Source organism: Cynocephalus volans, chromosome 5, assembly GCF_027409185.1.
Source record: "Cynocephalus volans isolate mCynVol1 chromosome 5, mCynVol1.pri, whole genome shotgun sequence".
Taxonomy (NCBI): Eukaryota; Metazoa; Chordata; class Mammalia; order Dermoptera; family Cynocephalidae; genus Cynocephalus; species Cynocephalus volans.
In genome coordinates, this window is record NC_084464.1 from 14,377,101 (window position 1) to 14,404,604 (window position 27,504).

General features: G+C 42.1%; 1 protein-coding gene across 2 annotated transcripts in view; it reads right to left on the minus strand.

Annotated features, from left to right (window-relative positions):
* Nucleotides 1-27,054, minus strand: part of DSP (desmoplakin) — a 41,914-nt gene extending 14,860 nt beyond the window's left edge. For both annotated transcript variants that reach the window (XM_063096509.1, XM_063096508.1), the window contains exons 1-13: nucleotides 26,626-27,054; nucleotides 15,366-15,468; nucleotides 12,809-12,957; nucleotides 11,891-12,065; nucleotides 8,722-8,850; nucleotides 7,658-7,708; nucleotides 6,640-6,801; nucleotides 5,967-6,071; nucleotides 4,613-4,708; nucleotides 4,153-4,278; nucleotides 3,470-3,622; nucleotides 2,178-2,332; nucleotides 1,241-1,367 (exon numbers count right to left, since the gene is read on the minus strand). In XM_063096509.1, the coding sequence (XP_062952579.1) occupies nucleotides 1,241-1,367; nucleotides 2,178-2,332; nucleotides 3,470-3,622; nucleotides 4,153-4,278; nucleotides 4,613-4,708; nucleotides 5,967-6,071; nucleotides 6,640-6,801; nucleotides 7,658-7,708; nucleotides 8,722-8,850; nucleotides 11,891-12,065; nucleotides 12,809-12,957; nucleotides 15,366-15,468; nucleotides 26,626-26,807 (1,713 nt within the window). In that variant the 5' untranslated portion in view covers nucleotides 26,808-27,054. The remainder of the gene's footprint in view (nucleotides 1-1,240; nucleotides 1,368-2,177; nucleotides 2,333-3,469; nucleotides 3,623-4,152; nucleotides 4,279-4,612; nucleotides 4,709-5,966; nucleotides 6,072-6,639; nucleotides 6,802-7,657; nucleotides 7,709-8,721; nucleotides 8,851-11,890; nucleotides 12,066-12,808; nucleotides 12,958-15,365; nucleotides 15,469-26,625) is intronic.
* Nucleotides 27,055-27,504: the final 450 nt, after the last annotated feature.

Here is a 27,504-nt window from a genome sequence, read left to right on the forward strand (position 1 = left end):
CACACCACGCTCACGTTGGAACTTAAGCCCAAATATGAAAGTGGAAGGTGGGGCCTTTAAGAGGTGATTGGATCACAGAGATGTGCCCTCATAAATGGACTGATCCATTCATAGAGTAATGGGGTGATGGTTTAGTAAGTGGTCATGGGTGTGGTTCCGATGGCTTTATAAAGAGAGCAAGTGAGAAGGGTAGCTCTCACTCCTGCTGTTCTTGCCATGTGATACTATGTGTTGCCATGGGACTCTCTAGAGAGCTCCCACCCAGAAAAAGGCCCTTACCAGATATGCCCCCCTGGATCATGGACTTCCTAGCATCCAAAACTATAAGAAATAAATTTCATTTCTTTATAAATTTCCCAGTTTCAAGTATTCTGTTATAAGCAACAGAAACAGATTAATATAAGGGTTTAGACATTGCTCCTAAGATCGAGGTCTTAGAACAGTGGGTTGTCAATTTTTTTTCCTACAGAATTTTTTCTCTTAAAATGAAATATTACCCAGAAGCCCCAAATGTAAAGCAGAGCACAGCAAAGCTGCTCTGACCAAAAGGAGAAATGAGGCTCAGGGGACCCCAAAATTTACCCATTCTGTGCCACTCTCCTCACTTCCATCCCTGTCACCCTCTAAAGAACACCCCCTCTCCACTCCTAGGATTCTTCAGACCATAATTTGGAAACCACTGACTCAGAATAACTAATATTTGGGGTGTTCTTCCAAGAATTCTACCCCTCCTTTTACTTCTGTGATATCCAATTAATCATTAATGACCTCACTTTCCATTACACCTCAGGAGAACAGGAGCCAGAATATTACAGGACCACATGCCCTTTGCACAGGTGCATCTGGCCTGTAGGTCACATTACCTCTCTGTCTCATAACTAGCCATGTGCTAATTCCCCCCATTCTCTATTGGACAGATCAGAACCTCTAAGGCAGTTTCAGCTGACTCTTTTTCTTTTTTTTCTGACCGGTAAGGGGATCACAACCCTCAGCACAGTGTGGTCTGCACCACGCTCAGCCAGTGAGTGCACCGGCCATCCCTATACAGGATCCAAACCCATGGCCTCAGCGCTCCCAGCGCTGCACTCTCCCAAGTGAGCCACGGGGCCGGCCCTGAGCTGACTCTCTTGATGAGATACAGGAGCAGAAGCTTCACAGCTTGGTTTGCCTGGGGGATGTAGGCACTGTAGGGAGCAGCATGGCACTCCCTCCAGGCAGCCTGAGCAGCCTGAGGGCATACCTTAGCGATGGTCATGGCCCTGATTTTCTCGATGTCGATCATGCAGTAGTGCCAGGACACCAGGCTCTTCATGTTGATGTAGAGCTGGTTCCACAGAGCCAAGATGGCTTCATAGTATTGCTCAATCCTACAAGGCACAAAGGGAAAATACTAGAGCCAGACTTTCAAACTTCATGCCAACCAGGAAACCTAGACATGTTTACACAACTGCACAAAAATCTACATCACTTATGAAGTAACAAAAATATGTACATTTTTCAAAACTGTCAACACTTCAATGAATTTGCATTCATTTACTCCCCCCAAAGTACATCCTCAATTATCTACATTAGTATATAGTTTAATCAAATCATCTTGGCCGAAATACACAGCACAATTTTTTGTTGTTGTGTTGTTTGTCAGCAACTTTTTAGTTTACAGAGGTCTAATGCAGGATGGCAGGTACATCAGATGTGGTGACTGCCAAATCATGGCCATGAGTACACAGGAGCTCATTACACTGCTCTACCTATTCTGTGTGTGGCTGGAGATTTCCATACCAAAAGGTTTAAAACAATCTGCTGTAGACAATCTACAAAATGAATGCTCCACCTATTGATGAGCAGATATTGTTACTAAAGGCGTTTTATATTTGTGGTTATATTCAAAAGGACTGATTTTCTAAGAAAGAAAGAACTTCAAAACGATGCCTTTGAAGCACATGATAAGTATCATTCATTCCAACCCTCATACACAGTCAGACATTCTTTTTTATCCTCCAATCATGATAGTGTCTTCAACATACAGCTGCAAGACAAAGCAAAGGTGACCTTGGCGAGGTTCCTTTTTTGGGAGGCAATTACAGTAAGAACCACTGGCTAAGCTTCCTTTCGAAGCACTTGTCCCCTTCCTCCCCACTTGCATTCACTCATGACTAGTAGGAACTTCGACAACTTACTTTCCAGAGAGGTCTACGGCCAGAGGATTTGGAGGAGGAATAATCAGCCCAACGGAAGGAACAAGCATGTCCACGCCTCCCGGGCCCGTCACATACCACTTGCTCCGCTCATTGTTGTCCTTCAGGATGCACTCGTCCCCTTTGTGCACGATTTTCTGTAAGGCAAGCAGCCGCACATGGTGGCTTTATTCCAAAGCACACATTTTCATCTTTTTTTCTCAAAAAAGTAGAAACAGAGATGAAATGTGCAAACTGTTGGAGCCTTTATTGTATTTTTTCTCCTGCAAATTAAGCTGATCTTTATACAATCCAACAATACTGATGCTTTAAATAACACTTGTGAGCCTAAAAGGTGGATAAAGTGACTTACATTTTAAGTGAATTAGGGGAAGTGATTTTTTTCGAAGATAGCCTAGGGAATCCACCAGTAAGGTGATAAGTCCTTTTGTAAAACAAAACCTCATCCATCATTTTTCTGTCTCTGTGAGTTCATGTTTTATTACGTTAGATTTTAGCAGAGGGGTCACTTGTCTCATTCATATGCTCTTAAAATTTTTAAATAAAATTAAAACTCTGGTGAAGAGTCTCTAGAAAAACAGCTTTCTAAATTAACTCTAGCTTCTATATAACTTCTTTAAATGGCTACTTACAATATGACAACTATCTTAACTAGTAAAACGTAATAAGCTTGATTATTATGTATTTCAATCTCCACTGCAACTTCTTCTCACCACACAAGTTCTTAAAACATTTCAACATGGCAGAATAATGTCCATTGTCTTATAAAAGTTATCTAACCAACGAATCACATTTTATATCTCTGAAATCCTCAGTAATTTTTATAATTTAAAAAACAGAGCTGTGGTAATTATATAAATAATTACTAAAAACGAGTAATCTTTCCATATAAATGTTTGCAGGATCGATATGCTCAATTATTGCATAAAATTTGCAATGGCATATCACTCATTTCTTCTGTGGGAGTAATCTAAAGATGAGCATGGTAACAGATAAATAAGTTTTACATACCAGAAGAAAGGAATATTAAGCTTTCAAAAACAATTAAAATGGTTTTACCATGCCTATTGTCCTAATTATTGACAATTATCATATCATTCAAAATAAAGAAGCTGCATTTGTTCAACAGCTTACTACTTTACCTATAAAAGAAAAGACACTGACTATGGTGCTTCTTAAAACCTAGATTAAATTTTGCTCTCTTGATTGACAAAAATCTGTGTGTAAAGAAAGGAAAAACTTTTTTATATCATTCTGAGTAACTGAGTACACACCTGGTCTTGTTTGTAGTCACAGAGAGCCCTGAGAATAATGGGTTTATTGCTTCTGTAGTCTGGGTTACGTGGTTTCAGCTGTACAATTTTCCTGGACTTGTTTACCAAGTTCTGCACCTGACGCTTATATTCAAGGATTTTCTCTCGTTCTTTCTGCAATTGCAAATAAAATCATACTTTAACATAGATACCCTGTGAATTTTAGAGATCTTCAAATGGCATTAATGTAGCTACTACAGCATTACAAATTAAATATCAATCACTATAGTCACATGAGCTGTAAAAAGCCACAAATTCATCCTCAGGAAATAGGAAAACCTTTCATAATAGCCTCTCCAGAAACTACGTAGACATGAATTAAGTGGGCAAGAAAGAATATTCTTGTGCGATAAAACTTGAAGTATGCTTTCCCAAAGGAATTATCATGTGAAGTAATCACAGTCCTCTCCCTTTTTTGTTCTGAGCAGATTACTCAGGAACTGAAACAAAAGTAATCCTCAACAATAACTGAGCACGTAAACAAGTTCATTTTGAGAAACGCCACTGAAAGATGAAGAAAATGCTTGCTGGGGCTCTGGGTGTGCACTGTACAATAATACCAATCAGCAGCATGAGCTGCGTCTGGGGGGTGCATTCATCTCCCCCTAGGCGTGGCTGCTGCGGCTCTGCATCTGAGATGATACCTCCAGCTCCTTGATCTGTTCCAGCAGGTGCTGCAGGGGCATGTTCTTGTCACAGGGGTACTTCTTCCTGATGGAGTCTTGGAGCCCCTTCAGGTAGGCTTCAGTTGACTGGGCCTCTTCAAAAAACTGTTAAGGATGAGAGTGATCCCACGCCAATGAAAAGCAACTCAGTAAGCAGTACCATCTAGTAGTGCTGTTTCGAGGACTATCATCCCTAAGCCTCCCTTTGATAGGTGGCTAAAGGGAAAGATTAGAGCAGGAAGTATTTACGTATGTGATAACAAGAGATTAGGAGTGACTAGGGACCAGGTTACAAATCTATGCTCCTCTAAACTGAAAACCAATAAACAGAATTTATGCAATATTTTCAAGAATATTTTCAGTGCTTTTAAAAACACTAAAAAAATAAGCCATAAGAAAAGACATAAAAGACAACGAAATTATGACTAAGTATAAAAACCTGGAAGTAGGCAGCATTTTCTTTGAGATGAACGTCAATGCATTTGGTGATCTGAAGAATCCAGCTCCACTGCGTCTGAAGAGTATCCATATATGCCTGAAAGGAGAAAATGTCAGCTGTCTTACCTCCGCTCAGTCATACAGACACATACATTCCTAGAGATACAGGTGAGCCTGAAGGAAAGCTAGGAAATACCCTTTTATCCAATTCCAAGTCAAGCAAACTTTTTTCTAAAAACTGAAAACAATTTCCCACCAGAAAACTCCTAGTGTGGCAGAAGTTAAATTTTAAAATTAACTTTAATAAATAGATACCATTAGGAATATTAGTCAAACTATTACTTGAATGGCACAGCTACTGACCAATCAGAACAGACACTGGGGATAGCACTGGAGCAGGGTGCCTCCGCCACACCAAACCCTGTTCCTGGACAGTTGCTGGATCACAGGAGATCTGAGGCATCCAGGCAGAGGGCTTGGGAGCTTAAGACAGCAACTCTTACCAACTGATATGGAAGTTTCGATTTTTTTAAACAACCAATATGGCCATCCGAGTGCTACCAGCTAACATCATCGGCCTTGAGTAAAGCTCACAGATGGTAGTCTAGGGAAGGATCAGCAGACTACAGCCCATAGGCCACATCCAGCCCACTGCCTATATTTGTAAATAAGGTTTTATTGGAACACAGCTGTAGGGAAAGTGAAGGAAAATGGTCAGGGTCCCTCGGATGTTCAGAATCTTGCCAAGCATTTGATCTAAATATGCACATACGCCCTGGTATTTCTTGGTTGTTGTCCAATGTAGTGGTGTATGTGTGCCCAGGTGTCTTGGGTTATCGGACATAGTATAAAGGATGAGTGGCTCTAATCCACAGTGCCCTCAGGATACCCTGGGACGTCACTAGGGCGGCTGCTGCTGCTGCTAGCTACCTAAGCTTGCATCTGAATAAAGCCTATTAATTTTTTACCCACAGCTCCTAGGGTCTTTTCCTATTAACTAGCTCGTGGACCTGCAGGTGAGGGGTTTGTGACCCAGTCTGTACAATGGGTTTGTAGGGTCTGTGAGCCTAAGCCCTAGCAATACAACAGCCAGTGAGCATTCACTTACATATTGTCTAAGGCTGCTTTCTCAATACAATGGCAGAGTTAAGTAATTATAAGAGAGACCAAATGGCCCACAAGTCCAAAATATTTATTATCTGGTCCTATCCAGAAAGTTTGCCTAACCCCTGGCCTAGAAAATAAAAAATAAAGTTGACATGGCTTTATGATGAATCAGAATCATTCATTCGCATAGTCTTATTTTATGAAAATTTTCTTTTTTCCCTAACAAATATAAACCTCATGAAGCATACCTCAATTTTGTCTGAAGCTGGATGCTGATTGAGGACAAGTTGGTCACTTTCTTGTTTAAGTTTATTAAGCTCTTTTTCCTTAACTTCCAGTTGACTCATGCGTATCTGTGAATGAAAGAAAAGCAAATCCTTTGAAGTAATTCACCATTAGCCTTCCATCACTTCCACAGTATTTAAAGGAAGTTAAATACAAACCTGCATTTTGGAAATGAACAATGGCAAAGAATCATGCTGTGTTCTCAAGAATCACAGCATTTTGAAGGCTAGAAAGGATGTCTGAGACAGGACAGCACACGGATGGGGCCAGACTGTCACTCGGCTTGTCCAAGATCACACAGGCAGAATGACAACTACAACTGTTCCTGAGATGTTCTAAGTCCAGGTCTCAATACACCTTCCCACAGTGCTGCCCACGTTCTGGGTTATCTGAATGAACCGATTCTTACCCCGTCCAAACAAACCACTGTCTTCTGGGATATTAAACAAGGTACTGCCCCTCTGAACTCACTGAAAAGTTTTCCAGAAGGAATGGTTTCTCATGACCATTTCAAGATGTCAAGGGAGGCTGAGTTATAAGTGGCTGATGACATTATTAAAAGGCCACTCATCCCCAGCTGTAGCCTCCAAGGCAACAGCCTCGAGACAAGCGTCTACAGCTACTTGGGGAGCTTACGGAGAAGGCCTCCTGTTTCTGGGCGATGTTGGTGTTCTTGTCGCTCCAGTCATACAGCAGCTCCTCCTCCTCGCAATCGTTGATCCACATGATTTCGCGGGACGTGGCCTGGATGATGCTCTGCAGCTGTCGCAGGTGGTCCATTCTCTCAAAGGACGCTTTCTGCACAGGAAGTTCAAAAGCAGCGTTAAAATAACAATATGCAGATGTGTTCTCTGCAGATTTCATAGATGAAAACCCTGTGGTTCCTTTTACCAAAAAAAAAAAAAAATTCACAAGAATAGGTAAAACATTCACCTCATCCATACCAACCTTCAATGAACAAGACAGCATTTTAGATTCAAATAGCCTAATCACAAAGGATCCTGATTCAAATACTGGTGTTTGGGTTCAATAATTAGCTTTAGACTATAAAGAGGAAAATCAAGTTTTTCCTAACTTCTCCCTCCCCGCAAAACTTCAAGGTGCCATGAGTCACACCCAGCCCTAATAGGAAAACTGTTGTGTCACCACTAGCCATGTTATTTAAAAAGTATCACTGCCAACAAGCAAATGCTGGAAAAGTGAAGACACGGTGACAAGTAGGCAGAAGAATGTAAATCTCTTTTCTTACAAATTGAGTGACCAATACAGTCTGTTATAAAATGGTGATGATGGTCTGGTAGCCCTCTATCTGAAGAAAATTAGTTTTATTTTTGCTTATACGTCATCAAAAGGCCACAATTCTCAAATGGGAAAGCTTTACTGCTTTAACTGCAAGTACTTAACAAGTGCCACTTATGTGACACAACTTGCAAACATAACAGCACTAGGTACTGTCTTCAGAAAAAAAGCATTTAAAATTCACATCTAAAGGAAACTCAGCAGTAGTAACAAAATTAGCATCTACAGGCATACGTCAGGGTGGTTAGGTGTTATGCCAAGCAGGTACCTCACTCCCAGGAGATGGCTGGTATTCATGGAACTCAACTCAATTGAAAACGACAGAAATGTGCACTTGAGGAATAAGTGGTCTTACCAGCAGGTTTTCATACTCCTCCTCCAACTGGTAGATAGCAGATTTCTCACGCTAGAGGATGACAAAAAGCAGGTCATTATTTAATTCCTCCTGTGGACATGTATAGAAAGAGCAGCCCTTGTAAACCTTCTTTTTTTCAGATATTGGCCTCAGATCCCTCAGCAGAAGTATTTGCTCTATGACATTTCTTATGCCCAGGGACACTTTCCCAGGTGGTTTAAAGGCAAACCCTTGCTGGCCTAGTAGCACCATCTCCACATGGTAAAGGCCCGATCACTGTCACGTAGAGTCTCTTGCTACAAAATATTTTAAAGTTTGAAAATATGGTTTAGGATTCACTAGACCTTAAAAGACTGAGGCAGAAAGTTGGTCAGGTACTCAGGTGGACAAAAGAAAGGCAAAAAAAGCTGGAAGAAATAGTGAGGATGATTTAAAAGTGCACCAGGAACAGAACCTGGATCTTGGACTTCCCGGTCTCCATACCATAAGAAATAAATATATGTGTTGAAGCCAAAATAAATAAATTAATTAATTAACATAAAAATAAAAATGTAGAGATCTGGGGGGGAAACAAAGCACTCAAGATCAGATTGATATTTTATGTCATAACTCTCGATCCAGCTTCAAGTCTGACTTTTTCAGCACAGAAGTGTCAAGATGAGACGTGATTTCCTTCAGTAGAAAGACACTTTACCACGTAGGAAAGGATCCACGAACAACACAAACTATATGACTGCAGCATTTTCTCTATCGGAATAGATTCTCTTCTTTCTGCAGAAACAAACTACTGCCCCCCAAAATGCTTATTTACAAACTGCAAACAAAATGAGCATTTGCATGGTCTCAGCCTTCCATTTAACTCCTCTTTGGGTGTTAATACAATCCCTAGTAGGTCTATCTGATTCCACTTCCCCACTTATGAAATGGGATTTTTTAAAAATTTCCAGTCTCTTGGGAAAGAAATAATAGCCTAATGTTTCAGATCAAATGGCCTGGGATAGAGTAATCACACAATCCTTGATTATGCCATTTTGAAGACTCCAAGAGGAAACACTGAAAAGTACCAGGTCGGCTTTAATTTTGTCCAGTGTCCAGCGGTAGTCTCCGATGGTGTTGTGGATGACCCTGTGGCTGTTGATGTTCTGCTCCACTGAGGCCTGGTCCACGCCCCAAGCCACTGTGTCCATCTCCGCCTGAAGAAGGGCAGAGAAAGAGTGAGCCCTTCGCGTTCGCTCCTTGGCATCTGACCCCCTTATCTACAGCGTCAGGGGTCAGAGTAGCAAGGGACATATAGGACATTGCTTCAGGTAAAACTAAAGATGGTAAGTACAAAGCACTTTTGAAACCAAAATATTTTTTAAAGGTTTAAGACTCCCAAACAGCTAATGGGAGTTGCCAAATACTTCCCCTCAACTTGTCTGATCCCAACTCAAGATGGGTTGAGGAGGAAATTCAGAAATGACACCCTTGAGACCTTCTTCTGAAAAAAAAATCCACATGTGCCCATGCAAGTGTGCATGTGCATAGATATTAGCAGGTATGCATATGTATGTATGATATAATGATGTTATAAAATACAGACATTTCTTTATTCATTTTAAAATATGCATCAAAAATTGCTAACTACAATCATGCGCTGCTTCCCAAGATAAATAGCTAACCTAAAAGTATCTTTCACGGTTTATTTCTTTACATTGTTTTGATGACTATAAATGTTGGCTCTTTAAAATCTAGCATTTAACCTTTCCCTTTCAGGATGCAAAACTCCCTGTGGCACAATTCAAAAGAAAGTTACTATACATACTCAAGGTCTTAATTTCAATTAATGTTAGCAATATTAAGATAGGGGATTTATGTTAGCTGTTTTAAAAATTAAATCTGACTAAACTTATTATCTGAGTTGCAAATTTAAGAATGCCACATAATGAGAACTGATCACATAGTTCCACAAGTTTCACACTGGGGCAAGTCCATTATCTCATCCTTCTTTTGCATGAGTACATGTAAATTTCCAAATCACCTGTGTCATCACTTGGACATGCCAAGGGCCAACATTCCAGTCTGGCACTGCAGCAAGAACATAACAGACATTGTTCTAAGCCACATCCGTGTTCTCACGTACTTGGCCAGGCTTCAAGAAAGGGGAGCCATTTCAGAGTCAGACAACTGAAGGTTACCCAGGATTTTGACCTTTCTCTCTTGCAGAGCCTCTCAAAGGCTTTAAAATAGAGCCAGGTGTGTGCACTGGGAAGCTAATGAGATGACCAGGCTCCAGCTGACACCGCTCATTACCAGCCAGGTGTAGAATATCTGACCCGTCCATCAGCAGAAACACAAGTTAGGGAAAGAAAACAAAAACCTGGCACAGGAGATGTGCGCCTGCCTTGTGATAGTTCTGCTGGGGAAACTTATCAGCTGTGCCCTGCAGCTCATTCTCCTGGGAGTGAGGGAAGAATGCAGGCTGTGCCTGGGGGAAGAAGGGATAAGAGGAAAGGGCTGGAGAGAGAGAATCCTAGAGCAAACCTGCAGTAAGTGATCAGACCGCTTTTAGTTTGCTTGAAACTATGAGGGCCGCCTGCCTGATCTGAAAAGCATCGCTCAGTTGTTTCTGTTAGAAAATGACACATAACTGAGTTCATGTGATAACGCCTTTTTCCAAAATTTAAAAATGTTGACTCTTTGCTACAAAGTACTCTTAAAAAGCTACGCTGACATGAATACAGAAGATGAGAAATTATGGGCTGTCATTTTCTATAACTGTCATACTAACTAAGAAGACATTAGGGTATACAGCATTTCACAGCTAATCTGGTCCAAAGGCTGTTTCGCCTACCATGGTGGATCCTTAAAGATGCAGTTCAAGCCCCTTTCTCTCTGCCAAGTCTTCCTTTGATGGCTCCATTCCACAGGGGTGAGAGCACCATAGCTCTCACATGGCAATTAATCACACACTGATCTGGACAGAAATTTGGCATTTGGGTGTATATATCTTTTCTTCAAATATTCATTTTCAGGACTATAGATCAGTTTTAAACCCTTAGTTCCTGGCACGATGCCAATACATATAAAAATCTTCAAGAAATGTGTTCAAAGATTAGAAGGAAATTTGAAAACATGCAAATAAGTTTGTACTTAGGTTTTTAAGATTATAACTGACTTTTCTCCTCTGTAAGCCCCACCTCTGTAATAGTCTATAGTCTTTATAGTAAATAGGAGAAAAATTTAATTGAATGAATGAATAAGTGAATGCATGAATGAATGTTTAGTAGCAAAAGCCTTCAGCACTCAAGAAAGAACACACACAATAATTTTAAAGTGGTTAAGAAATTTTAGGACCCCTGCTAAATTGGTCCAACAAGAACTAATCATACCAAACTTACAACCACAACCACAGTGAGTAATAACTGATCTCTCCACATATTCTAACATATCCACCTTCCCAAGAGAAGGATGGTTCATTAGTAGTAGGTTTTCATTATGAAATTCCCATCTACATGATTATGGCATATTTCTACTGACACCTGTTCATTATAGGGCATAATTACTCCATAAAACAACATAATAATTAGCATTGAAAAATACTCTGTAGAAACTGCAGTTCTAGGGAAAGGATCGGTACATACTTCTGCCATCATTCTACTTCACTCCCACCCCCAGTGACTTGATGGTTGCATAGGGAGACAACTGACACTTCAAAAATGTAAGGTCAGCAACCAATGAGCCCAAACCAGCATATCCAGTTCCAGCTCCTCCAATTTGTTAACATTTTAAATGAACCGCCACGACCTTTTTCTTTCCTAAGTACCTACAACCTTTTTTTCCCCTACGTACCTATCAGTAATACAGATAAAGTGAGTTAGCACTCAAGTAGAACAATGAAGTTATTTAGCACATGAACTCCCACAACAGATTTTCTGGTTGTGAATGGTGAGAGCTGGATATTCAAAATCTAATTAAATCATACCTGTTAGATATTACCTGTGTGACAAAGTATGACATAAAGCAATGCGGCCAACTCCCTAAGCCACACAGGGGGGAAGGAAAAAAACTCCCTGAAATTTCGTTTCTTTCAAAATAAAAGACCACTTTCAAATTGTATAGGAGGAAAATTCTGAAAACAGCAAGTTGTTGCTACCATCTGAGGTCGAGAACACTGGGGCTGAGCCTGCCACACTCTGTACACAGGTTCGGGATGTTTAAGAACCAACACTTGTCCATCTAGAAGCTTCTTACCCTTTGCTGCCTCATCCACCCCAAACACTCGCTGGTAAGGCGCTTGGTGAATTCATCCCACCCGGAACCGCTCTGACAAGTGTATCCTCCACCGCCCTTGGAGCTGGCCCTTCGGACCCGAGGGGCACTGATGGCTTTATAAAGGGCCCGCATTTGCTCCTGGAGCTGAAGCAGTCTGAAAGGAAAGGAAAACAGACCATTGAGGAAAACAGCCTATGACAAATTTCCCCTGTTCCAAGCCTCCTTTGTGTCAATAAAGAAGCCACAAATGTTTTATTTGAAGATTTTTTTCTTTACCCTATGACTTGAATCTTGATCACTTACAAAAATGAAATCTTAGGAAGATGCTCAAAGCCTGAATCATCATGGAATGTGTAACTGCCTTTGCCTAACCTGGTAGGCCCTCTCTCTTTTTCGTGAGTTTGGGCCTAGGGATTATCCTAGTACCCCGGACCTAGGTAGCACGAGAACAAATTTAGACTACATATCTCTGTTTTCAAGGTTCTGTTTCCAACCCTGGAAGTCTCATTTTTGTATCAATTAAACTAAGCTTGACTCGATATTAGACTCTTCAAAAGTCAAATGCTGTCCCAAAGGTCTTTGCTGCCCTCTAAATGGAGTTAGCATCTCACAACGAACTCAGTTCTTAAAAGTAAGAACTAAAGTTTTGAATGGTCACACTCTCTTGGGCGAGTCTGTTAAATGGCATCTTTGGGATTCCACAAAAGATGAAGGTAGTGGTTTTGGTCAATTCATATTAGACATACATAAAGCTGCAAAATACCAAGTCAGCAAGCCTTTCCTTGGGAACATTTGTGTTTCCCCCACAGGAAGACCTGGATCATGGGATTGAGCGTGACCAGCTGTGTGGCATTCTTCTTCCTGAGGCCTGTCTGATCCAGGCTCTGTAGGCAATACCTTTTCTGATAAGCATCACAGGGCTGGCCCATCTGCCGAATCTCTCTGATCAAGCTGTCGGTGATTTCCATCTGATCATTGGCCTGGGTTAAACACTCATCCAGTTCTCTAGTCCGAACCATCTGTATTCCATCTCCATATTTCAGTTCCTAAGAGAATTCACATGAAGCAAAACACATAATACTGGAAAGAAAACCTTCCCGTGCATTCATGAAAATAAAACTTCTACTCTAAACATAAATATTATATGTCCTCCCCCTCATCTAACTGCAAAAAATTTCTATCTGGAAATTATGTTATTAATTTAAGAGAAGAAGAGAGATTCGTCAACCAAAATTTGTGGACTGTCTTTTAAATTTTCACTTGGCTTTTAAAGGCATATTTACAGAATGCTAATCTTTCCCTTGCTTCAGTATGTTACACGTTGATCTTTCATAATCTGCACAGAACTCATCTCACAGGAATTTCATGGTGCTAGGAACACTGTACCACTATCCCAGATAGGGCGTTTTACACACAAACTGAGCTTTTCCCGCACCTTATGAAAACATAACTTTTCAGTTCTTAAAAAAAAAGCTTCTCTCTGGTTAACTGTATTGGGCCAATCAACGTCCTGGTTTGAATGATGCACTACAGTTATGTCAGATGTCACCACTGGGGAAGCTGGGTGATAGCTACACAAGACCACTCTGTACCACTTGCACAACTTCTTCTCAGTCTATAATCATCTCAAAATAAAGTCTGAAAAATATAGAAAGTTTCTTGTGCTGTTTCGTGCCACTTACACAAGCTTTCTCTAGAATGTTACATTTGCTGCTTTCATTTGGCTTCAGCCAAACGAACCTCATTCCTCTACCCAGAAACGTTAGCAAATATGATACTATTTCCTTAACCTGTTTTTACTGCACTTCCACGCATGTAAGTAAAAACAAACTGAGAACATAGTGCCATGTAAATTTTCAGATCTACATGTAAAACATTTCCATAGTCACTACAAATCAGGTCCAGGGCCAGGGTGTGTCACTGGTGCCTCCTCTTTTGCTTTATGTAAAGGAATCAAGGCTCTGTGATGAACATCCAAAAGAATATGTTTCAATTAGACACCTTGAACAACCAGAATTGGAACCAAGCTAGTTTGTTGGGTCCTACATATCTTTTTACATGGACTAAAGCGGTTATTTTTTTAACTGGACAAAATGAATAAGAATTGGAACTCAGACAGTATCTAAGAAATTAGAACATTAAGATATTCTCCAAACAGACCCATAAATTTGCTTCCTTACAATCTGTTTCAAATATAGACTACTTAGCAGGGGTATACTTGGTGATGAGGCAGATTCCAGATGTAACCTTGACATTAATGTCAGCATCGGGGAGACTGGAACTCAATTCCTTTGCTGAAAAAGATGCAATAACTCAGGAAAGGGATAAAAAAGGTGGCTATAGCTCCTCCATTCTCTGGTCTGTTTTTAGCTAACTCGGAGCAAATGTTAATGCTACAGGGGTTTTAAAAATAAAGACTTTACACAGCAAATATCATGGAACCCATGATTTCTAATCCTGATTTGATGATATCCTAAGACATCTCAGTTATCTTAAAAAATATCATGAGGTTTTCACAAATGGTACCATTTTCCCTCAACATTCAATTGCTTATGTTTCTACATTTTTATGTTTCTCAAATAGAATCATTCTCCCAATATGGTCATTTTCCCTGAAAAATCAATCTTGTTAAATTGAATGCATATTAGGGGCTGGCCAGTTAGCTCAGTCAGTTAGAGTGCAGCCTTATAACACCAAAGTCACGGGTTCAGATCCCCTTGCTGGCCAGACACGAATGAATGAATAAAGAAATAGAATAGAATAGGATAGAATGGACATAATGATCCATCCCAATCCAGTGACAGAAACATATCACGTTGCGTTTCTGAGAAGAGAAAATACAGATGCTCCTTGACTTACGATGGGGTTATGTCCAGATAAACCCACCATAAATTGAAAATATTGTAAGTAGAAAATGCATTTAATACCCCTAACCCACTGAATATCATAGCTTAGCCTAGCCTACCTTAAATGTGCTAAAACACTTATGTTAGTCTACAGTTGAGCAAAATCATCTAACACGAAGCCCATTCAGTAATAAAGTGTTGAACATCTCATGTAATTTATTGAATACTATACTGAAAGTGAAAGGTTGTCTGGGTACTTGAAATACAGTGTCTACTGAATGCGTATGCCTTTCACACCACCATAGTCAAAAAATCCTAAGTCAATTGGACCATCTGTACTCCCAAAACACATAAATAACCATAGGTCGCTGCAATCCCAAAAGGATAGCAATCTATAAACATTTGTTGGGTAAAAAAAAAAAGCTGTGTGAAAACTGGTTCCCATTGTTAAACCAACATTACAAATAGGTTAAAAAGATATGCATCCCTCTCTAGTCTGTTTAGAAAAAGATAATCTCTAAACACTAAGTATGAGAAAGAGGTCACTGAACAGGAATGTCAAAGTCAGGACCAGGAGAGTCAAAGCCACGAGAATAAAGAAAGCCTACAGGCTGCACGATCAGCTCCGCTCGCATCAGACAGTCTGAGCAGTTCTGCAGAAGCTCCTGGATGGTGTTCTGGTTCTGGTGCCTGGACATTGTTCCGGTTTGGCTGAAGAGACAAACACAAAGAAACCAGACATGTAATAACTTGTTTGCAATTTTGAAATAATTCCAAACTTTCAGAAAAGTTGAAAGAACAGAACAAAAACACTCCTGTGAATCCATTCACCTAGATCTCACAACTGTTAACATTTTGCCTTTATTTCCCTTTTCCCCTCTCCATATATGAATGTGTATGTATTTATGTATACATATTATTTTTTCCTAAACCATGAGAATAATCGAGGCTTTTACCCCAAAATATTTCAGCATATATGTCCTAAGAATAAAGATATTCACTTATACAGCCACAGTATAATTACCAAAATCAGGAAGTATAAAATGGATATAATACTATTTTCTAATCTACAAAACTTGTTCAGGTTTCACCAGTTAGCCCAGTAATGTCCTTCACAGCAAGTTCCCCTACCCCCACACCTCCAGGTCTAGTATCCAATCTAGAAATACTCCTTCGAGTTGTAAAAATCCATTTCTGGCAATGACACAAAGCCACTTCATACCACATTGGTCCCTAATGCAAGTCCCCAACACCTCAAGTCCCTCTGTGGAAAGACCCACCTGGTCTCAGACACAGAGCATGAAGATTTCACAGACTAGTCTGGCTGAAAGAAAAAGTAGGAGATGAGAGAGCAGCTTACTCTACAAAAGTATTTCCTGCAATCACAGTAAAAGACTAATGGTAAAGAAATCATGATGTGGAGAAAGTGGAGCTTTTAAATGCAAAAACAATCCTTTTTCAAGATTCCTAGAATAAATATTTTTCTCTGCAATGAGGCTCATTCAATGTATATTTAAAATGAGTTACTTTTCTGGAAGACACGTGGCAGAAACCTTAAAAGTTTCAACAGTGGTGGTAGAGAAGAATGTTGTAGATGATCCATGTTTTACAGAAGAAGATGGCATATTGCTCGACAACAAAGAGCAAGGTATAATAAAAGTCTTACTTTTTAATTTGCCAAGGTACATTATTCCACAGCATGTCCTACTGTAGTTCAGTTTAAGAGTGATTTAAAGCACATCAAATTATTGCTTTATGTTTGTGAAAAGGCCTCATGAATGTGCTACAAGAAGCCAGAACTCCTCCCAGGGCTTCAGAGACACTAGCCCCTCAGCAGGGCCAGCCTGCGCCTGCTTTCATGAGTCTGACGCCTGTCTGACAAACTGGAATTTCGTGTGTGTGTGTGTGTGTGTGTGTGTGTGTGTGTCCCTCCATGTGGTTTTTAAAGAAAGAATTTCACTGCTTAAAAAAAAATTTTTTTTTTTTTTTAAATGGCTCTATTATGCCTAGATGGGGTAGGAGCCCAAGAATGTGGAAGCTTCTCCCACGGTGCCTGACTGTGTGTCATCCTACCATAGGAAGCATTTTCTTTCTCTTTCTGCCACCTATTTGGGGTCCCACACTGCAAGCAAGGTTCCCCAACAAGCCAGCACGAGCTGCATGTGGGTGAGGAACCCAGCCGTGCCTGGGAACCACACCCAAGTGGCGATGCAGGCTCCTCCAGACAGGCCCAGACAACAGCAGCGCAACAGCACCTGAACTGTCCACCCATCAAAACCAGGCAGATTCCCACACCACCCCCATGAATGCAACCAGCCTCTCTCTTCCACTCAGAGTTACACTGGAAATCTGGCACGTTTCTCATACAGACAAAATAGAAACAAGGCCACATCTGTTGTCCTACCTTGTGCAAAATTCCAACTGACTTAGAATCAGAATCTTTCCAAAAAATAGAGGAAAGGCACTCAAGAGACAAGGGAAAGAATTTAAAAAACAGAAACCTCATTTAGAACCCTAGGATGAATAAGGAATTAGGAAGTTCCTACATAATTATATCTGTTCTCTTTATGCAGGTACCTTTCTTCTGAAGGGGGGATAGGGGTACCTTTCTTCTGAAACATTTAGAAATTCAGCAATTTCTTTCCAAGGTTGATTCCCACAAAGAATGCCAGTCCCAAGCATGTAAATTAAAGGGTTATCTCTTAGCACAATGAAAAGTCAGAGTTTCTTAAATGATTTAATAGTGTGTGTCACTGTAGAAAGCTACCACAAACTGAGCTATAAGACAAAGGCAGACAGGGAAAACTGGGAGAAGGATATACAAGAATTTGTACTATCTGTGCAACTTTTCTGCAAATCTAAAACTACTCCAAAATAAGAACCTATTTTAAAAAAAAACAGAGGCAGAGAGTTCAAATTCAACTGTGAATGAATGTACCAAAATAACGTCCAAGTCTTTTTAATATGACATGAGACCAAATTCATTTGAGCACAAAATATAAAACTTGCCAGCTTTTTACCCAACTACTGGAGAAGTTAGTTATAGATCAAAAGCTCAAGTGTTGGAACAATGAAATTAAGAATCTTTGGTACTTGTCTATAGGAGAGATAGACTGATATGGGAAAGACAGACTGATTACCCAAATTTCATCTTATACACAAAATTTCAAGACTGCATCTGATCCTTAAAGTAGCATCTAACTTATCCTATCTTTTATCCATAAGAATCCCACTTTAGTCTTGAGGTGTGGCCAAGAATACCCTTTGGAAACAGACCTAGGTGAGAAAGGGAACCAGGTGTACACCTTGTGAGTAGCGAAGTCCATCAAAACAAGAAAAAGGGAGGTTAGTGACTGGAGAAAAGAGAATCTACTTTGCCATTTCAGTTTGCTTCTCTTAGCCCAGTGAAGAATCCACATAGACCTGGTTGCGCTTAAAGCAAGGTGGAAGTGCAGGTAGAAAGGAGTTTGACCCAATGTGTCAGTTGGATATGTGCATTTTTTAAAAGTTGTGTGTAGTTCGAAACATTCTAAGTCAGATCATATTCTTTTATTGAGCATATAATTTTCGATTTTTTTCTTTTTATATAAGTTTTTTTTTTATCTGTTGGGCTAGATGATATCTAAGATTTCTTCCACTCACTCATTCTGTAACTCTGTTTTATGATACCACCAAATTCATTTTTCCTTGTTGAAAACAACACAAAAGTCGATGTTCTGGTTAATGGTTACTAGGTTTCCTCTTCAATTCACATAGTGCACTTTGGGAAAAATGCTAAATTCTATCATGTATGAAGAAATAATTTTTAAATTGATATACTTATTTAACAAGCATATAAGGATTTTAAAAGTCCCTAGCCTCAAAAAAAATTGCAATACTGTTACACATGGGTGCTAGGGATGGGGAGATTTTAAACCATGTTAGGGACTGAACTAACAGGCCACAAGTTTCAATTTTTAAATCAATTTTTAAAAGTAAAACAAAACAAAACTCACTTGGGTCAAATCAATCAAAATAATATTGACTTATAAACTAAAATTAATAGCCGTCCTTGAAAAAAATAACACATCCTGAAAAGTTAACTCTTCTCAAATTCTGTTTTATCTTCCAACTCCCAAAGACAAGTGATTCATACTACCAAGAACCTGCCTGTGCAAACTTTTTTTTAAAAGTTCATTCTAAAACTTGTTTAAACAAGTAATGGTTCCAAACATTTGTATAAACATCCTTTATCCATGGCTAAAAGGAAAACAAGTCCTGGATTTTAATCCAAAGATGAAAGTATGAACAATATTAAAGAGCTTTCTGTTTTATTTTACTACCTGCAACTAACACTCTTTTCTTTCTCTAAGACTCCAAAATTAGCTGTCTTAAAGGAGTCAATTAACAATCGTTGCCAAGAATATTGTAGGGGAAAAAAAATACAAGACAAATATTTTGAAGAGGAGCATACAGCATTACAAGATAAAAAATATTTTTTAAAAGTTATTCTCCTTGTTTTATAAAAATATTTTTATAATAATCTATACTGTTCGTTAGACACTTGGCCCATGCCACCTAACTCTATATTTCTTTTTGCTTATATACTTTCTCTTCCATTGGATTCCCTCTTTCCATCTCTCTCTTCTGCTCTCTCCTCTTTCTTTTGTTCATTTAATCAACATAGGGTCTTTCATATGTGTCAGAAATGGAGATTTAAGTCTCTCCGCATTCAGGTTCATGGAATACTGGCCTAGGAACAACTCAGTAAATCAGTAAATATGTGTTGGAAATTACGATATTTATGTAATGCATTAACATTGATCTTAGGGCCTATTTGCTTAGTTCTTTATAATTTTCAAAACGTTTTTCACTATTCTGGGTTTCTTTAAAGGATCTTAAATAAAAAGTATATTTTATTTCTTCATTTAAGGATGATACCTTACCTCCTAGACTTACTGAACACCCTGTATATCAGTTGAAATGTTATACGTCCATCCTTCAGAAGTTACAGACCAAATGCTCCTCCTTTATGGAACCTTCCTGATCACACCTGTGCCCCGATTCCTGAACAAGTTATTTACACACCTGGCTACCCTACTCCTGGAGAGCAAAGCCCCCACACCTTAGTCCTTCAACTCCTACACACACATAACAACACAGGCTTTTGCACACAGAAGAAACTTAATGCGTGTTTGTCTATCTTACAAAAGCAGAAGAAAAACAAAGGCAAATGAGAAATTGATCTGAGGATATTACCACTCATCACCCTGATTTCAACAGCACAGCAGGGAGCACGTATATCCCCCCCACTCCCACCACAACAGTGAACAAAAAGGGTTTTTTTAATATAGATTTTAGAAAAAGGACCTCCTCTAATCCTTCATTTTGTCCTCACCCAGGAGCTGTGGAAGCAGGACTCCAATAAAGTTCTGCTTCCTTTCTGGATAGTTCTCTCTTTATTTTCACACTGTGTGTTTGGCAGATTGTGTTGGGGGAGGTGCGGAGCAAACTGATCACATATCATTAACTTCATAAAGACTTTGAAGTCGGGCAGAGTTCGAGTTCACTCCCAGCTCAGCCACTTTCCGCTGAGCAGCCTGTGACTTTGAGCAAAAAGTGACATCCATTCACAGTTCCTGGAGCTTCTGCAGCTGTGGCAGGTAGGAACACCCACGTCCTGGGGTTCAGGTGAGGCTTAGCAGGGCAGTAAGGTCTGCAAGGCACTGCAGAAGCTAGCTCCTCGCAGCCGTACTGCGGTGGCTGCAGCCGTCGTTATGACGTGGTTCTGAGATTTCATTTTTGTGTTTTTGTCTTTGCCCCAGTTCATAATTTTAAGGACATCCTGCAGCAAATTGGGGGAGGGGTGAGAAGGAAAAAAGGGAAAGAGGAGAAAGAAGAAACGGACTGGGTATTAAGTATGAGGCATTTTTCAGGAGTTGCTAAGATTACCTACAAAACTCAAAAATAACTGTTTGAAGCCAAAGAGAGTGATACATTTTAACAGCATGAAAGAAACTTACTGAAGGGCTAAGGAAAAAAAAAAAAAAAAGATACCCTCCTTTCTTTTATTAAGTGGAGATGAAATATGAATATTTGGTCCTCACAAATTCAATGCCAAAATAGGGACTTCTATTTTGATTACTTCCTTATGCAAAAACTAACATTTTACTAAAGCCTAAAAAAAAATTAGTTTACAAATTGTCTGGTTATCCATCAAGAAGCCAACTCCTTCTTCCCACCCCCACCCCCAGGTGCCAGATGAGCAAGGGATGTCATGTCTGTGTGTCAACATTTTAAATTCCAAGCGAAACCTCTGATCTGTTTGCTGCAGCTTCTCACTGAAGTGTTCTCATATTCGTGAAATGTAGACTTCACATTCGTGAGGTCTTTGAAGACCCTGGACCCAGGGTGCTGGTGGTGAGGTGTGAATTATTGCACTGCACTAGCATTTTACAGGATGTTGCTTCAAACGAGTGGCTCATTGTCTGAGTCCTGGGACCTCTGGGGCCCTTGGCTTGAACATCAGAACCACACCTGACTGTTTCAAGCAGCAGGATCACCAGGACCAGCCCAGCAGGAGGAGGTAAGAGAAAAGCAAAAGGTGGGGCAGTGCTCTGAGCTGCTGGCACTAAGGCCTCCAGACTGAAACTGTCCTTCTAGAACCTCCTCAGCTGGAAAGACTGGTTAGCTGAGAGTCAAGATAGACTCCCCAAGTCACACCCAAGCCTCCTTTCCTCCACCCTAAGACATCAGCACTGAGATATCTAGGGCATCAGCAGTTTTTTCCTTCCCAACATATTTCTGTTACCTGAACAACAATAACATTATGCCCATATTTAGAGAAAAAATTAACTATTGCTGAAAGCTGTTTTGTCCCATTCAATAGATCTGACCAACAATTAGCTTAATGCAGAATCATACTGGGTTGCTTTTTTTTCCCTTAAGCATATGGAAACTCCACAAGAGTATTAAAAAAAGAATAGGATGGTTATGAAATAAATATTTCACAGGAATGCAGATTGAGGAATGCAACAGATTAAAAAGAAGGAAAAACTCAGAAAACAGTACAAGTACAAGTAGAAAACATGAATTTTAACAACAAAGGTTTGATCCTTCCTTGGATCACTGTGGTATATGCCAGATTCAAATCTAGCTCACTTACTTACTAGCTTTGTGACCTTGGGCAAGACCTTGGTGTTATGAACCTGTGCTCTAACCAACTGAGCTGACCAGGCAGCCCCATTTAGCTACTTTAAACCTCAGTTTCCTATCTGTAAACTGGGAAGTTTGTGGTGAGGCATGAGGTCCTGTACCTAATATACCTGGCGCATCGTAGGTGTTTTCCAAGTAATGGTAACTATTATTAACCATAGATCTGATATTTTCATAAAATATACAACTTACTCAATTTAATATCCATGTAAATGTCATCTGCCATATATATCTATATATACATATTTGGTGGCTGGCCAGTGCTGGGATCTGAACCTGTGACCTTGGTGTTATAACACCACGCTCCAACCGAACTAACTGGCCAGCCCCCTCTGCCATGTATTAAGCAAAACTGAATCTTACTTTGCAATCATTTCCCAGAAAATACTTAGGATATCCACTGTCTGAGTCACCGAAGCTCTAAGGCTGTTTCTCAGACTCTCCCTTGCCTCTCACATCCAACGCTTAGCTGAAGCTGTCACTCCACCTCAGCGACATCTACTTTCCCATCCCGCCCTGGTTCAGACTTTCATTACTTTGCTTCTGCACTGGTGCAATGGCTTTTTAAAGCCAACTCCTCCTGGCAATCTCTCCCACTTCATGCCACCCCACCCTACATGGTGCTGCCAAAGAAACAGTCCCAAGCTCAGTTAGGGTCATCTGATTGTCCTGCTCTTTCGTTGGAGGAGAATTTCACTGGCCTCTAAGAAAACCTGCAAGGGCTCCTCTCTGCCTATCCAACCTCTCTCCATGGCACTCCAAACAAGCCCTCCTCCTTTCTTCTCACTTCTTCCCCACTCACAGTGAAGACCCTCTATAGGCCTCTCAGACTTCCTCATGCTCTTCTCTGCCCATCATCCATCTGTACCAACTGAAATACTCCTAAGTCTAATTCAACACTACTTCCTTTACAAAGTCTTACCAGTGCCCCCATGACAGATGTTACCTCCTTTCCTTGTGAAGCCTCTGAAGCTACTGACAGCCTCCTGTCCATGACCCTTTTGTATTACAGCACTTTGTACTTATCTTCCTTTAAAGAGCATACACTCCTTTCACACCCTGCTATTTTCACTTTGAATCTTCCAGACACCTAACACAGTGCATGCAGCAGATGCTCAGTAAATACTTGCTGAATGAAAGAATAAATGGGATTTGAGATACTTTCATTGTGTAATTACAGGCCTGTCCAGTCTAAAGGTCAAGTTCTGAAGGCACAGGGAGGACCAAGGTAAGGAGTCTTCTGTTCTCGTGCCAACAGGGCCGTGAGTGAACTCTGGGATCTTGGGCAAGTCTTCAGCTTATTGCCTCTAACATAGGAAAGTGGGGTTTCTATAGACTAGGTGGTCTATAGAAACTCAGTGGTCCCTCCTGCTCTAAAATTCGATGCAAACGGACCTGTTTTTCTCACTAAGAAAAAGGCTTCTTTTAAAAGGTAATTTAAAACAAACTTTAAAATGTACTTCAAATAGCAATCACATGAATTTTGGTTTTGAAATCATGAGATTGAGAGAAAAGTAAGCATTAATATTATAACCACATATTTGTGAGCTTAATGACTATATTCTGCTTTTAATCCGCCTACAAAATCCACACTTTGATCTGTGAAAGATCTAACCATGAGACTTTGTTACTCTGGTAACAGATTTCACTACAGATTTGGAATTTGTTTTAACTACAGGAATAAGACTATAGTAATTCTGCTTTAATTGAACAACAATATTAATGTACTATACAAGAAAAATCCAAAGTTTACATTTTCAAAACTTATGCCTATTATATTATCAAGCGCATAACGTTTACCAAATGTTAACAAAATATTAAGCAGAACACAAGAAGTTAAATAAAGTGGTTGCAGATTCCATCCAACCTAAAATAAAGACAAAAAGGACAGGCAGGTGGTGGGGAAATGAGATCTAATACTATCCTAGAAAGGGGCAAGTGTTATTAGTGGAAAGGACAGGCAGAGGGGAGATGTTTCTCGGTCATTTTAAGAGGAAAAACAGGGAGCTGGCCAGTTAGTCCAAAGCACGGTGCTGATAACACCAAGTTCCAGAGTCCAATCCCTGTACCAGCCAGCCCCAAAATAAACAAACAAATAAATAAAAATAAAAGGAAAAATAAGATTTGGGCTCTCTACACACTCAAATTAGTTTATTTAGGGAAAGGCTAAATACAACAGTCATTTCAAAAATCACTAATTCAGCCAATAAAGTAGCAATTTTTGAAATAAATGAGTTTAATTCAACCAGTAGTTTTCAAACTGGTTTTTCTACCTTAAAAAAAAAAAAAAAAAAGAAGTCTTTACTTAGAAAAATTTCTGGTTAAAAAAAGTATTGATGAAATTGTTCACCATCATTTGTTGAGCAGAGAGCAGTGGCCCCCTTGGGCAGAGAGGACGCCCTACTTCTACAACCGCGTGCCACAGACAAACAAATCCCTCGGCACAAAACCGTGATGCCACCAGAAAAACAGGTGTCGGTGCCTCTTTTCGATCAGTCGCCATTATTTGAAAATGCCGAAGTCAGCATTTGTGGGCTACTTTGTATTTAGCCACACCACTGCAGGCCGGGACAGGCTTGGAGGTAATCTCCATTACCTAGATCTGGAAAGAATGTGATCGCCTGCGGAGTTCCAACTTCTGAGCCTGACACCCCGCTGCCGGGCAGATCAGCATCAATGTGCAGAAAAAAATCCCTCCTCAAAGTGAGTGATTTTTTACTTGGATCTGTTTTCCCTCCCAGAGAGATGTAAAACTTGGCAGATTTATAAACAGGCTGGAAGTCGGAAAAATAGAACACAAAAGAAATGATACTATGCAATGAAAAAACACTGAGCCTGAACATTGAAAAAATGTTTCAGTGAAGAATCCTAATAAAACACGTCTCTTTATGCAGCTCATTAATCAATAAGTAATTAATTTAAATGTTCCTTCTTTATAAAATGTCTAAGAAGCTAAAAGAATGAACTATTCAATTAATAGTACTGACTAATGTCAATTTAAAAGATAGGAGATCTAGGATAACTGAAGCATGTTTAATAATAAACAATAAGAACTTGGTTCATAAATTGCCAAAATGCACTACTAAAGAATCTGCACCTTCTGACTTGGATTGAAATTGTGGGTAATCCACACATTTAATGAATGTGCTTCCCAAATCCTGGAAGATTGCGAGAGAAAAGTTTCAATTTTAAATGGCTGGAAAAGTTTTAAAACAAACTCTAAAACCCAACTGTTTATGTCTCTGATTGCTTGGCACATTTTTTCCTGGAAATCCCCAGACACATTTTGTTCATAAAACAAAGAGCTCCAAGATTGAGACAATTCTCCGCTTACTCAAAGAAGAGAAAATAAATTATCAAGATGTTCCAGAAATTTGAAAAAAAAAAAAAATTCTAGGCAGAAAACAGGTAGCAACTCGACTAGTCCCTGCCTTCAAAATTCTTGCAAAATAAAACTCCCCTGGAGTGCATTCAGGTTGCTCCTCCCCAGCCTAGGGCCATAACGCAGGGTAACTACGTCCTGAAGCTCAGGGCCTCTTCCCAAAAGCCCCACGAGGGACGGGCTGGCAGGGGACGGGGAGGAGGTGGGCTGCGGGGCTCCCACTGCTCACGCGGGCATAGGCAGTGCCGCTCCGGGGACCTGGGGAGACCAGTTCGTTATCTGCGCCCACCATCCAGCCAGCTAACCCCCCTCGGCCTGTTCCAGCTCTCTTCCCGGTGGGCCTCTCCTGGGCACCTTGGCCAGCGCAGGCCCACAGCGTCGCCCTCCCCTCCACAACCCCCTGCCCGCACTGTCCGGATCAAAGGGCAGACCCTGGACCGGCGCTCCGCGACCAAGCCACTGGGGTCATTCATTCGGTGCTTTTTAAAAAGGAGGAAACAAAGGGCCCAGGCGCAGGGCCTCAGGTGCGCTCGCTGCAGAAGCTGCGGCGCGGCCGACACGTGGGGCCCGGCTCGTCTCGGCCGAGCTTCGACCCCGGGCCCTGCAAAAAAGCTTCATTTAGAAGACATGGGAGGCCCCGGCGGGGTCTCCTAGGAACGAAACCCCGCGCCACCCACAACCTCGGTACAAACGCCCCGGGTGGCCAAGGAGCACAGGCGCCGCTGCGGCCATGGTCTCGGGGTGACCAGAAGTTTGGGGTGAGCCTGTAGAGACGACGGAGCCCTGTGTGCACGGTGGCCACTGGACAGGGCCGGGAGAGGTTGGGTTTTGTTGTCGCAGCCCCGCCTCGCCTGACCTGCCGGCCGGGACAAAGACGATCGCAGCCCGGCCCAGCGCGCACGGGCAGCCCCGGGGGCTGCGAAGGGGGCCCCGAGGCCCTGCCCGCGCCCTCCTGGGCCCCTAGCTGGCCGGGGCGGGGAGGGGAGTGACGACAGGGAGAAAGGTAGGACCTAGTCCCCGCTCGCAGGAAGGAGCCTCCCCTGTCCCCACACGCACCCACACCCCCTCCCGGGTCAGGGCGGCGCGCTGGGCGTCGGGACACCCGGATCCTGCCCCCAGCGCGGTCAGGGACTGCTTTCGTGACCTCGGGCCAAGAGACTTTCCTCCTTCTGGCCGCGGGCTTCCCGGTGGGCCAGAGGAGGCCGGTCCCTCCCTGTCCCGGCGCTCTAGGATTGTTAGGAGAGGTGGAGGCGCCGGAGCCCCGCGCGGTGCGCTGTCCGGGCGGTACCCACCAGTAGCCGTCCGAGTTCTGCTCGGTGCGCCGCGAGTAGTACATCCTGCAGGTGCCGCCGCCGCCGCCGCCGCCCCCGCCGCCGCCGTAGGTCATCTCGTAGCGCAGGTCGGGGCCGGACTCGGCGCGGGTCATGCGGCCCAGCGTGTTGATGCGCGGGTGGGAGCCTCCGTTGCAGCTCATGTCGCCGGGCACTCACGACAGCGGCTCAGCGCCGGGGCATAAGCGAGGCGGGCCGCTCGGGGAAGGCGGACCACCGGGAAGTGGGGACGCAAGGGAGCGCAGAAGTGTCGCGAGGACGCTCTTCTCCACCAGAGCCGTCCCGGCAACTGCGAGCGCGGGGACAGCGACGGGCCGGGAGCCGGAGGCAGAGCTGTGGCTCGAAGGGCGGCGAGGGCGCAGAGGAGCTGGGACAGGGCTGGGTGTTGGTGTTGGTCGGAGGGGGCACGAGTCTCCTCCCCGCTGGCACCCGGCGCCGAAGCCCCACCTGGCCCGTTTCTTCCCAGGGAGGGGTGCGGCCGCCGCGCCGTCACCGCCCCCCGGGGGTGTCGCCGACGCGCTCGGGCCGCCCCTCCCCACCTGCGCCCGGCGGCTCCGCCCCGCACCACCGAGGCCTGAGTAACGCAAGGAGGGGCGGGGGTCCCCGCGACCCGACCTCCCCCGGCGCGACCACCCGCGGGGACCGCTGAGCTCCGCTCCGAGCACACGGGCGGGGAAAGCGTGCCCCGGCTTTTGAGGATTTCTCCGATTCCCGGGGCGGAAGTAAGCTGGGTTGGAAGGGCCACTCGATTGGACAATTACTTATTAAACGTTTCCTTTTGCTCATCCCTGGAAACGGTACCAACCAAGCTTTGAATAGAAACACAGTCGAGGAGAAAAA